General features: G+C 38.1%; 2 protein-coding genes and 1 pseudogene across 2 annotated transcripts; all 3 read left to right on the forward strand.

The window, feature by feature from the left end:
- Positions 1-947: 947 nt before the first annotated feature.
- On the forward strand, positions 948-1,058 carry LOC128161949 (U2 spliceosomal RNA; annotated as a pseudogene).
- A 3,183-nt stretch (positions 1,059-4,241) lies between these two features.
- Positions 4,242-6,875, forward strand: LOC128159286 (uncharacterized). The gene is made up of 7 exons (XM_052822349.1): positions 4,242-4,881; positions 5,135-5,282; positions 5,433-5,662; positions 5,802-6,020; positions 6,163-6,249; positions 6,343-6,564; positions 6,718-6,875. Exons 2-7 carry the CDS (start codon positions 5,269-5,271, stop codon positions 6,873-6,875), a joined length of 930 nt encoding a protein of 309 aa, XP_052678309.1. The 5' UTR covers positions 4,242-4,881; positions 5,135-5,268.
- Positions 6,876-7,804: 929 nt separating this feature from the next.
- On the forward strand, positions 7,805-8,971 carry LOC128158206 (uncharacterized). Its single transcript, XM_052820969.1, has one exon. The coding sequence runs from the start codon at positions 8,100-8,102 to the stop codon at positions 8,643-8,645; it is 546 nt and encodes a 181-aa protein (XP_052676929.1). The 5' UTR covers positions 7,805-8,099; the 3' UTR covers positions 8,646-8,971.
- The last annotated feature ends 4,217 nt before the right edge of the window (positions 8,972-13,188 follow it).

Genomic DNA, 13,188 nt, shown 5'->3' on the forward strand with positions numbered 1-13,188 from the left:
CGAGATTAAAAGTCAAATTAAAGAAATTCAGTTACAAAATTATGCTGGCTCCGAAATTCGGTCACGTGCGGAATGTTTGGATAATGATGAAAAACCTTCTAAGTTCTTTTTTCAGCAGGAAATTAAGCTGGCCAAACAAAAAACAATTACCAAAATTGTTACAGAGTCTTCCCGTACTTGTTCAAGTTCTGGCGATATTTTGACAGAGTTTCAAACTTTCTATTCAAAATTGTACACGGACGAAGGTATTGATCAGGATTTAGCTAGTGAGTTTTTGAAAAATGTACCAAAGTTACGTAATGACATTTCGACTACCTGTGAAGGCCCCATAACAAAAGACGAAATACTTTTGGCTTTGCGAGACATGGAAAACAATAAATCACCTGGTTCAGACGGACTCACAAAAGAGTTCTACTCTACATTTTCATCTATTCTTATCGACCCATTGGTTGAAGTTGTTAACACTGTATATAATGACGGTCATTTATCTGACTCACAAAAGCTATCTTATATCACTTTAATATGTAAAGATCCTGAAAATTCTACTAATGTTAAAAACTACAGACCCATTTCTTTGTTAAATTATGATTATAAACTTATTTCAAAAGTTATTACCAATCGTGTTAAGAAAGTATTACAGTATATAGTTCATCCTGATCAAGCTTGTTCAGTACCAGGGCGCACTATTTTTGATAATTTACATTTAATAAGAAACATAATTGATTATTGTGAACAAAAACAAATGCCGTTGGCATTTATTTCGTTAGATCAAGAGAAGGCTTTCGATCGCGTAAGTTACGATTTTTATTTCAAGTACTTTCGGCCTTTAACTTTGGGCCTTCTCTGATACGCTGGATAAAAGTTTTATACTTTGTTAAACAAAATATAACCCTGCAGTTTATGTTTCTGTTCGTATTTACATATATTGTTATGTATATACCATGAATAAAGTTTTTATTTTAAAAAAAAAGTATCTGTTCTTATCAGCTTAATATATGATACGTTCCCTAAATGGGAACTACGATATTAAACTGATTTTTGGTCAGAGGTGAGATGTCAGGTAAAAAAAAAGATCAAAGTGTAGTATGGATGATATGAATTTAGATGATACCCCCCTCGCTATGATGGAGAGAACCCTACGAGTTGGAAGTGAAAGGAGCAAGAGCCGCAAAGATTTCGGTTAACAGAAGGATGCTGAAAGACATCTTCAAAGATCGCGGAGTACTCGCGGTATGGACAATGGAGAACAATAGCTTATGGTTTGTAACCTTTGATGATGTTGCGACAGTTAACGAGTTTGATGGGCAAACATTGAACAGCAAGTCCGTTGGACTAATGTTATATTTTTCAGCATGTGATCGAATTGTGGTGAAAGCCAAAGTCCATTGGTTGCCAATATGGGTAACCAATGAGGAAGTGTTCAAGGTGTTTGAAACTCATGGGGATGTCAAATCCATCACGCACGTGATGGAGGATGACATAGCAACGGGTGTGAGGGAGGTGGTCTACTCTGTGAGAGAGGGTGAGCAAAGACACCTCCCTTACTTTACATCGGTGCATGGGCACCGATGTTTACTGTCGATGCCTGGCCGACCTCCCATCTGTTTCAGATGTGAGGAGGTTGGCCATCTTAGGCATCATTGTCAAGGAGGATCGATGCCTCATTCAAGACCCCGTAGCTATGATACGGCGGTCCAGAAGCCCGCTGCTGGTAAGCGGGTGGAGGGGCCTGTTGGCAAGGCCCCTCCCCCACAGACAGTTGGTAAGCCTGTGGAGGGACCCACGCGTCCCGCTGGTCGACCGGGGGAATCTCATGGTCCCCAGGAGGGTCCGGCAAACGCCATAGCCAACCCTCCCGATGACAAACAGGAGGACCATGGGATCCCTGTGGAAGGAAATGGGCCCATGAGCCCATCCCCTGTAGATGTTGTACAGGGGGACACTGAGGTGTCCCTCCAGTGTGGACAGGAGACCCGTGGGTCTCTGGTGGAGGAGGATACCAGGAGTGTATCCTCCCCACAGGATGTCAATATGGCTGAGGAGTTCGGGCTAGAACTCTCGAGGGACACTGAGGTGACCCTCCAGTGGGGGGACACTGAGATGTCCCTCCCAGTTCCCCAATCCTCTATTGAGGATGATGTAGAGTTTACGGTAGTCACCAGGAAAAGGCGGAAACACGACCAGCCGGTGAGCCCCTCAGCTTCAGAACCAACCAGAGCCCAGAGGTGATATATTCATAAATATTATGACAAAACATTTGGTTTTTCGTATCAAAATGTCCTGTTTGTTTAGTTTTGTTATAGATGTTTTCTGTTATTTTCATTTGGTTTTGTATACATATGTGTTTCCTTTTCGTGTTCATTTATTTTCCTTTTATGTATTCTTCAGTTAAAATCACCTCCGAGCTCATGATTTTCGTGTTCATATAGTCTTCAATTATTTAACACACAATAACAATGGGTCTAAATATCCTAACACTCAACTGTACATTTTCAAGGACAGCGAGGTCTTAGCCGTTTGGATCATGGAGAGACAGGATGTGTGGTATGTGACTTTTGATGAACGAAGTAAGGTAGACGAGTTCGACGGAAGAATTATGGATAGTACATGTAAGTCAGTAGGACTGACACTTATGTTCGCGGCATGCGATAGAGTCGTGGTGAGGGCTAGAGTTCATTGGTTACCCATATGGGTAACCAATGAAGAAGTTAACAATGTATTTGCAGCCCAGGGAGATATCAAGGCTGTAAACCATGTTTTGGACAACGGTGTGGCCACAGGGATAAGGGAGGTGGTCTTCTCCATGCGAGAAGGTGAGCAGAAACACCTCCCTTATTTAACATGTATTATGACAATTCCTGGCCGACCCCCCATCTGTTTCAGATGTGAGGGTGTCGGCCATTTGCGGCACCTGTGCCCGTACGGTCATGCAAACCCTGGACCCAGAAGCTATGCTTCTGCGGCCCAGGGATCCGCTGGTGGAAAGTGGGTTGAGAGGCCTGTTGGTAAGGCCCCTCCCCTGCAGGCAGTTGGCAAGCCTGCGGAGGGTCCCATTAGTCATTAAACATTTTTTTTTAACGTGGAGGGTGAAATCCATGATAAGTCGATTTTCTATGTGTAAATTGAAAAAAAAATAAAATATGATTTTTTTTACATTGGGGGGGGGGGGGGGGGGGGGGGCTCTATGATGAGTCAAGTTTCATATGTTGGTTTAAGAAAAAATGTTTACTGCAAAAAAAGGGGATGAACTGACGTTACAATCACTTTAAAAGAGGAGATACAGTGCATTGTTAAACTACTGCTCTACTTAAAAATAAATAAATTATAACAAATCTTATAAACTATGAATAATGAAAATTTACTGAAAAATGGTATGTTTTATTTTTTTGCATTCAAATTTTACGTTGTTGATTTTATTTTTATTGATTTATTATAATTCATTGTTTGATCACATGCTGTGCTCGCCCCAACGGTCGCATCGTAAAACATATTAGAAATATATTTATAATGAAATTTTTTAAAGTTAATATTTATTAACACAGTATATAAAGTATTTAAATTTATATATTTTAGACTGTTCAATGCAGGTAGAAATTATAACCTATATGCCTGGAACGTAAGCCAGAGAGAATACCAATACTTCGATGGAAGAAGGAGGCGGTATATTCCGCATGACCAGAGAAAATGAACAATAAGGGGAAATAAATGATATAAATTACTTACAATTGCATGCTTTTCATTTACATATTAGTTAGATGTTTATTCAAGGGTTGGATAGTAAGTAAATTATTACAATTATATGCTTGGAATGTAAAGCAGGTGGAAAATAAATACATTTATGTGATAATGCGGTACCTTCCGCGAGACAAAATATGAAAAATACGGGAAATAAGTATATATACAATTGCATGTTTTTTATTGAAATATTGGCGGCTTTTTTTTTAACAGTTGTTGGATTTCAAGTGAAATAGTAAAGCTCAGCGTTGTCATCGATATCAGTTTTACAGAACTGAACAGTTTTCAAAATATAATTATACGTTTTCACCATGGTATTTAAATAGTTCAAGACCCCATCCACTATATTGTTATATGAGCACGTATTCATGCAATTTGGATTTATTTAGATTAGTCCAACCCTGTCCCCTTCTGATAGGCCATATTTTTAATAGTTTATTATAAATCATATAAATTATAAATCTGGTTTTTTCCAGTTTGAACACCCTGTAATAAAAGTTATTTTTGACAAGTCCCACCCATTACCCTTATAAATACCCGCAATATTTGCAATGGTCAGTTACCCACACTGACGCCATGTCGTCCAGGAGAAGTGGTGGCAGCTTTAGAGAGAGAAAGACTGATGATATTTTAGACATTGAGCCGAAAGATTTCGCGAATCCCTGGAATTTTTTCAATCTCTTCACAAGACCAGAAATAGAAGTACAAGAATGGTGCAGAAGGAATGGTCTACTAGCCAGAGTCTTCCCCTGCCCTTACGATGGTTGTGACGGACAGATGTCTCCCAAGACGATTGTTAGGGCTCCTGGAGGCAGCATATACCGAAGTTCTAAGAACAGAGACCACACAAGGGCTTCTCGTACATATTCTTTTTTTTTTGAGAAAAGCAATTTGCTTATTCAAGACATTATGCTGTTCATTAAAAATTATTTAGAAAAATGTAGCCTTTCCCAATGTGCCAGATTTTTTGGAATATCGTACGGTAGCACATCTGTTAATTGGGCAAGTTTTATTAGAGAAATTTTTAAAGAATATTTCTACAGAAATTTGAGATTCAAGAAACTGCACGGAATAATAGAGATAGAAGAGTCTCTATTCGGGAGGAGAGTCAAATTTCACAGAGGAAATCCCAATAGAGGATAAAAGGTAAATTAACATGCAATATTATTTACAATATATATTAGTATTTAACAATAAATAATTAGTAATAACAAATAAAATTATAGTGCACCTCACTACATATGAAAAATGGAATTAAATAATAAACAAATGTAATATGCATGCAAATTTAAAATGCAAAATCAAATAATGTGCATTATATACATGTGAAAAGCAAATTTGTATTTAAAAGATATATAATAAAATATATATATATATAAAAGAATTTAAATATTTTCAGATATGGATCTTTGGCATGGTGGAGCGTGACAGCAACACTCTTATTATCTATCCAGTTTGTGACCGTACGGAAGAAACCCTGCTTCCGATCATTGAACGTCATGTAGAGAAGGGTTCCACTATATACAGTGACGGATGGTCAGCATACTGTAAGTTGAACGAATTGGGTACATGTAACGATCACTTATTCACAAGTATTCCTTCAAGAAGACCTATGTAAACACCAAGACACATGATATTGTGGAAGTTCATACAAATCGGATTGAAGGTGCTTGGAAACATGCAAAATACCATTTTAGAAAATTGTCTGGAACCAAGATAACCCAATTCGAAGGGCATCTGGCAGAAATTATGTGGCGTTCGGCAGAAAAAGGAAATGTGTACCAGGCATTCGTCGACTTCTTCCGTTCATTTTACACATTGACTGGACCTGCAGAATACAGTTATTCAACGCCCCTTTTCAACACTTGGGATGGCGTCCCACTCCCTGCAGCCATTTCTCAATTCGATGAATGGAAAATTCGCCCAGGTATTATTCATATGATTTGCTTATAATTTTTTCCCCCATTGTTTTGTATAATAACTGCATTTTAATCGCTATTTGTGTTTTCTTCTAAAGCATTTTTAGCTCTGTGTATTTTTATTCTTTTTTTTTTCTTTTACTGCAGAAAACACAGATGCCGAGAGTGACGCTTCCTCGCAAAGCGATGGATCGTTGGAGTTGTTCTCTTCAATTCCAACTTCTCGCATCACCATGGAGAACAGGGAGCTTTCATCAACAGAGCTGCGGGATAGACAGACTCATGAGAAATCCAGCCTAGACAAGGTATTTAATGAAATGATCGGATCTTGTTCGGACGAAGGAGACAAAACTCTCACAGAAACAGGTACTGAAAATAAAAAAAAAATACAAATGAAAAATGTGCTTAAAATAAAAGATAAATGAAAAAATTTAATAATATAACAAATATTTTCAGTATGATACAATACTTACTACATGTTGTATTCTTTATTGTTCTTTCTCTCTAGCATCTCCAGCTCCTAATATTGACGATGAAAGGCCTGTGAATGTACCAGGTACAAATCAATATGTACGAAGAAATGGAAGAAGGAAAAGTATGAACCATTGTAAAATATAAATATAAAAAATTATTTATTTATTTTTATAATAATTATTTTAACAATAACATTTACAATTTGTTCTTTCAGAATCCTTGAGTACAGGAAAATGGAATGCAATTGTCATTTCATCTGATGACGATAGCAAACAGCCATCATGTACTGCAGCAAAAGTTTTCACTGCATCCATTGCTTCCAGACTCCGACCTCCTAAGGCCTCCCATGAATCGGGACAATATGGAGCACAAGGATCAACAGAGGTAGCTGATACGGCTGGACCATCTTCCGCACATGAAAGTGGAAAAGCATACGGTAACACATATTAACAAGAAAAAATAAAAACAATATTTTAATAAAAATTAATTTAAAAAAATTTCATACTCGTTCTTCTTATATTAATGAAATATAAAAGTATTTTATATAATGAAATTCTATTTCGTGTTATTTTTTATATTTATTTAACAGTGAAGAGGATGCGTACAGACAAAGTATGCCACCCGAAGGATTTTAAAGAGCAGGGGTCTTCCTCATCCAAATCCTCGAGAAGACAAAGGTCCAGACTTTCCAACCCTAATGGAAAATCAGCTTTCATATGGACTTCTGATGACGACGACTTTGAATAAATATTTCAAATTTATTAAATTCAATAACTTTTTACATTTGTTTTCAATATTTTATTGACTGCACGTGGTCATTTTTACGTATATTTTCTTCAAATAATGAAATTTAAAAAAAAGAGATACGGTATATATTTAATAAAATAAAATAAATATAAATTATTTATGAATATATATTAATTTAAACATACCTTAAGTTTAAATGCGTTCTCGTCATTCATAAGAAGCAGATTGATGCAAATATATTCCATATAATTCTGTCAAGTGTTCTTGCTTATGGCTACCAACCGTTCATTTTTGATTTCGATGTTTTCATTGGACAATGCAAAACAAATTATCCAATAAAAAGACTCGTATCTTTTAATACGAAAGAAAAGTATAAGCACCCAAAACTCAATGGTCCTTATACACGAATGAAATTATATCTTTTTGTTTATTCATATATAAAATATGGTTCATTCCGTAGACATTTAATATATTCGTATTTTACGGAATAAAGGCAATATATATACTTTTTTTTCAATGTCAATTTCACTTTCAGTATATTTAAAAAATGTAAGAAATAATGTATTCTGTTAATGATAAGTATAAAAACATGAAAACACAAGTATATCTTTATGGTTTATTCCGTAATAAAATCCATTTATAATTTTGCTTTAACGGAATAAAGGAAAAGCTCTATGTTTTAATCATTAAATTGATAATAATATTTATTAATAAAATAACGTCAACAACGTCAAATTGTATTCGCTCCGCGGAGCGAATAACAGGATTATGCCAATTTTTGCAAATACCCTAATCAACTTATATCTATTCGAGAAAAAAAACGTACAATCACCCTGACTCGCTCATTGATGCGAATTTAACAAAACAGAAACTAAAACACTACTTCATTTGAAAATGATTTTATTTCAAAAACAGGTCCCATGCCCGCGTATGGGCATCGCTTCTTGGCCTTTTGGCTAAGATCAAGATGGAGACGAAGATTAGCGTGATGGAGAGAACTCTCAGGATAGTGGTCAAAGGATCTAGAGACGAAGTCAGAAGATTTGGACGAAAGGATGTTGTGGAGCTCGTCAAAGAAGAACAGGTAGAAGCAGTGTGGCAAATGGAGCGCATGTCACATTTGAGTCCACAAGACCAGTTAATGACTTTGATGGTCAGGAAGTGAGAGTTCCTGACCATAGGGTCATTCTCGAGCTGACTGCGTGTGACAGAGTAGTGGTTAAAATGAGGGTGAATTGGTTGCCCTTTTGGGTGACCAATGAGGCGGTGAGAGATGCTTTTGATTCTTTTGGTTTTATTAAGAACATCAAAGAAACTACAGACGACGACGGAATAGGAACCGGGGTGAGGGAACTGTCTATTTCTATGAGAGAAGGTGACCAAAGGTACATCCCGTACTTTACCTCCATAGAGGGAAGTAGGGCCATGATAGTGGGTTCTGTCCGACCCCCCATCTGTTTTAGATGTGAGGGTGTCAGCCATATGAGGCACAAGTCCCCCAACTTTGTGCCATCAAAGTCGTCCAGACACCCGCTGTTGGAAAGCGGGCAGAGGGGCCTGTTGGCAAGGCCCCTCCCCCACAGGCTGTCAGTAAACCTGCGGAGAGACCCACGGGTCGATCGGGGGACTCTCATGGTCCCCAGGAGGGTCCGGCTAACGCCACAGCCGACCCTCCCAATGACAACCAGGAGGACCGTGGGAGTCCTACGGAGGGTGATGGGCCCGTATGGGCATCGCTTCTTGGCCTTTTGGCTAAGATTAAAGTTTTGAGATGGAGACAAAGCTGAGCATCATGGAAAGGACATTGAGTATACTTGTTAAAACGGTCTCGTGAAGGATTAAGAGAATTCGGGAGGAGAGACGTGATCAGTCTGGTGAAGGAAGAAGCTGTAGACAGCGTTTAGTAGATGGAGCGCATTGCCTCCAGTAGACCAGTTAATGATTTCGATGGTCAGGAAGTTAGAGTTCCTGACCACCGGGTCATACTTGAACTGTGTGCGTGTGACAGGATAGTAGTAAGGATGAAAGTAAATTAGCTACCCTTTTGGGTATCCAATGAAACGGTATGAGAAGCTTTTGACAGATACGGGGATATCAAGAGTATTAAGCATGTTACAGACCACGAAGGCATTAGCACGGGAGTGAGGGAGATCATTATGTCCATGAGGGAAGGTGATCAGAAATTTATCCCTAACTTTACTTCAATTGAAGGAAGTAAGGTGGTGATAGTGGTGCCTGACCGACCCCCCATCTGTTTTATTAGATTTGAGGGTGTCAGCCATACGAGGCACGAGTGCTCTAATTTTGTATCTACAAAGTCTACAGGCCGTAGCTACGGCCGTCCAGACACCCGCTGTTGGTAAGCGGGTAGAGGGGCCTGTTGGCAAGGCCCCTCCCCCACAGGCTGTCGGTAAGCTTGCGGAGGGACCCACGGGTCGACCGGGGGACTCTCATGGTTCCCAGGAGGGTCTGGCTAACGCCACAGCCGACCCTACCAATGACAACCAGGAGGACCGTGGGAGTCCTACGGAGGGGGATGGGCCCTTGAGCCCCTCCCCTGTGGTTAACGTGCAGGGGGACACTGAGGTATCCATCCAATGCGGGCAGGAGACCCGTAAAGATTCTCAGGTGGAGGATACCAGGAGTGTATTCTCCCCACAGGATGTTGACATGGCGGAAGAGCTCGGGCTGGAGCTCTCGAGGGAGACTGAGGTGTCCCTCCCCGTCCCTCCTTCGACGCTCGAGGAGGAGGAAGATGACTTTACCTTGTGCGCAATAAAAGACGAAAGATAAACGAGCCTGTTAGTCCTTCCGCGGCAGAACCTGTTAATTTTAAAGATGTATTTCATCGTTTGTACAATTCATTCATTGATAAATATATTCAAGATGTAATGTTTAGATTGATACATGACATATTACCTGTCTCATATTATATGCATAACATTGGTGTTTATAAAAACAACAAGTGCATTTTTCGCAGAGTTCATGTAGAAACTAAATCTCATTTGTTCTACGAATGTGCTTTTGTCAAACCTTTAGTCAATATAGTCAAAAACTTTCTGAACATCATTTCGGATAATCAATTCCCGCAGTTTAACATATCGCATATTAGATTTCACAATTTTCCATTTGTTATTGTAGGCAAAGAAAAAGAATCTGTGTGCTATGCAGTCTGTGAACAGACGTATGCTACTAGACATTTTTAAGGACAGCGAAGTCTTAGCCGTTTGAATCATGGAGAGACAAGATGTGTGGTATGTGACTTTTGATGAACGAAGTAAAGTAGACGACTTCGACAGCAGAATAATGGACAGTAAGTCCGTAGGTCTGACGCTTATGTTTGCGGCGTGCGAAAGGGGTCGTGGTGAGGGCCAGAGTTCATTGGTTACCCATATGGGTAACCAAAGAAGAATGTGCTTTTGTCAAACCTTTCGTCAATATTGTCAAAAACTTTCTGAACATCATTTCGGATAATCAATTCCCGCAGTTTAACATATTGCATATTAGATTTCACAATTTTCCATTTGTTATTGTATGCAAAGAAAAAGAATCTGTGTGTTTGTTTTTGATATCACTTTATATCATTTGGAAGGTCTGATGCATTGTTAAATTCGAGAAAAAAGTAATCACTAGTAATAGATTAATTTTAATGTACATTAATCAGTCAAAACAAAGAATAAGAGCCGATTTTTATAGATTTTCTACTCCATGTTTTCTTAGGTACTGGTGTACAACAAAATTATTTTGTGAAATCGACGATGGTTAGTTAAAACTATAATTCAATGTGTGAGTCTTTCTTTGTGTTTAAATACTGTGTTTACTCAGCGAAAGCGTTGTTCGTAGTGTCCTTGTCTGTACGTGTTTAATTCATTCATGTTTCGTAGTAAATTTCATAGTCGTGTATTACGTAACCTCTTACTGTGTATGCCCTTGTCTTTGACCAACTGTCATTCATGTTGTCTGTCTTAATTTCTGTGTACAAAATGTTTATTTATTTACTTTGTTTACAAAATATTACTTGTTACTGTTTTGTTTATATATTTACATAATGTAATATTATGTATATACTTAATAAACGTTTTTATTTAAACAAAAAGTATCTGTTCTACTAATAACATGGAAGATAGGGGAGCTTGATAATATTCCCTTGCATATGATGGAAAGAACCCTGAAGATCACAGTCAAGGGGACACGATCAGCAATGCAGTCCGTCAACAGACGAATGATCCTTGATATCTTCAAAGAGAGTGATGTTCTAGCTATTTGGACAATGAAGCGGCAGGATATATGGTACGTTACTTTTGAAGAGCGTTTTAAAGTGGTTGAGTTTGACTGGCAGATAATGAACAGTAAATCTGTAGGACTTACTCTAATGTTTGCGGCCTGTGATCGGGTTGTAGTAAGGGCCAAAGTCCATTGGCTACCCATATGGGTGACCAATGAAGAGGTAAACCAAGTTTTTGCAGCCCAGGGTGACATCAACCACGTAATGGATAACAGCGTAGCCACTGGTATAAAGGAGGTGGTCTTCTCCATGCGAGAGGGGAAACAGAAACATCTCCCTTATTTGACATCGGTGCATGGGCATCGATGTTTACTATCTGTGTCTGGCCGACCTTCAATCTGTTTCAAGTTCAAGTTCTTTATTCCGAGAGACAAATGTCTCATATGTTATACATATGAACATATACATATTAAATAAACAGTAAGAAAAAAAACAAAGTGTACATAATCAGTTTGGATAAAATTACATGGAGAGTTCGTTGCTTGTTTGCATAATGTAAATTTTTACCTTAAATACACAGTTCGTTAGTATTAGAGGTAGATAATAACTGTATAACTTTATAGCCACTTGGTTTTTGGGAGTAGTATTTTTTATTATTATACTTTCATGTTAAATATTGAAATCTGATTGGTTGACGACTGTCAGCTGTCAAAAATGAGAGTCAATGGAAAATTTGCCAAAGGAATAGAAGCAAATCAAAGTAAGGCCAGACAGACACATGTTTTAAAGGCCCGTTCATGTAATTGAAATCTGATTGGTTGACGACTGTCAGCTGTCAAAAATGAGAGTCAATGGAAAATTTGCCAAAGGAATAGAAGCAAATCAAAGTAAGGCCAGACAGACACATGTTTTACAGGCCCGTTCATGTAGGCTATCTGCTGCTATTGTTCCATATGTTTCTGAAAATATTCCAGAGTTACCTTCTACTTTATCTACACCGGTTGCTGGCAACGCTTCGTCTTTTATATCATCAGATCATTCTTATACAAATTCTTCGTCCTTTGATTTTATTAACGAGACCTTTTTCTCAGGAAGACTTCGGCCGATTTCAAACACCCGTTTTGTAGTAGATTTACAGACTTTATTCGATAACATGAAATGCAATTACTGTGACTTGGAACTTAAAATGAAAGATGCTATCGGTGTTCTTCCTGCTAGAATCACCGGTCACTTAGTTTTTAGATGTTACAGCTGCTATAGATATGTAAGAACTGCCATGACAAAAATTCAAAGAGCACACAACCAGAATAGAGGACCACCAGTCTTTATTGTCAATTCCAAACTAGCAACTGGTAGGTCAGACTTCTTCTCCTATCTATAACTGTATCTATAAATGTACAGTCAAGGGACATAAGTATTCGCCACCTGTGCACAAATAGCGTTGTGTTTTCTCGCATGATCCGTAAAGTATGGCTGCGCGCTATAAATAGACACAACATATTCCCTTTCGACCATTACTGGAAGGCTAATTGAAGTTTTAAAGATGAAAAACAATCTAACAAAGTATTGAGGTAAGATAGGCATGTATTAAATTTTTATTAGATCCTAAATATCAAGGTGCGCGATACTCGAAGTCCGGCGGCCATTTTGAAGTGGCGAATAATTATGTCCCATGACTGTATGTACAAGACTTCACCTGGAGCATAATTGATAGAGGGTTATAATGTATGAATGATATTCTAGAACAAATACTGGTAATGAAAATTTATATTAACTCTGAGTAAATATTTATGATTCATAATTAGTAGCAACATACTCTTAGTTACATGTACACGCGTCATTGTTAATAAAATGACATATCAATGCATTGCCGAGCAATGGTACTTAGAATTGATGAGAACTGGTTGCATGCCAGTGTAGTTTAGTTACACTTGCTGATCTTAAAAATATATGTACATGTAGTCACAGATTCCTAATATTTCAATAGATTACATATGTTTTCATTCAAATTTCCTTTAATCATGCAACCTTAAACCCTAGACCTTAGACCCTATGGGGTCTACTTGTAATAGGGTGTATTTTATGATG

The sequence above is a fragment of the Crassostrea angulata genome, chromosome 8, assembly GCF_025612915.1.
Source record: "Crassostrea angulata isolate pt1a10 chromosome 8, ASM2561291v2, whole genome shotgun sequence".
NCBI classification, from domain to species: Eukaryota; Metazoa; Mollusca; class Bivalvia; order Ostreida; family Ostreidae; genus Magallana; species Magallana angulata.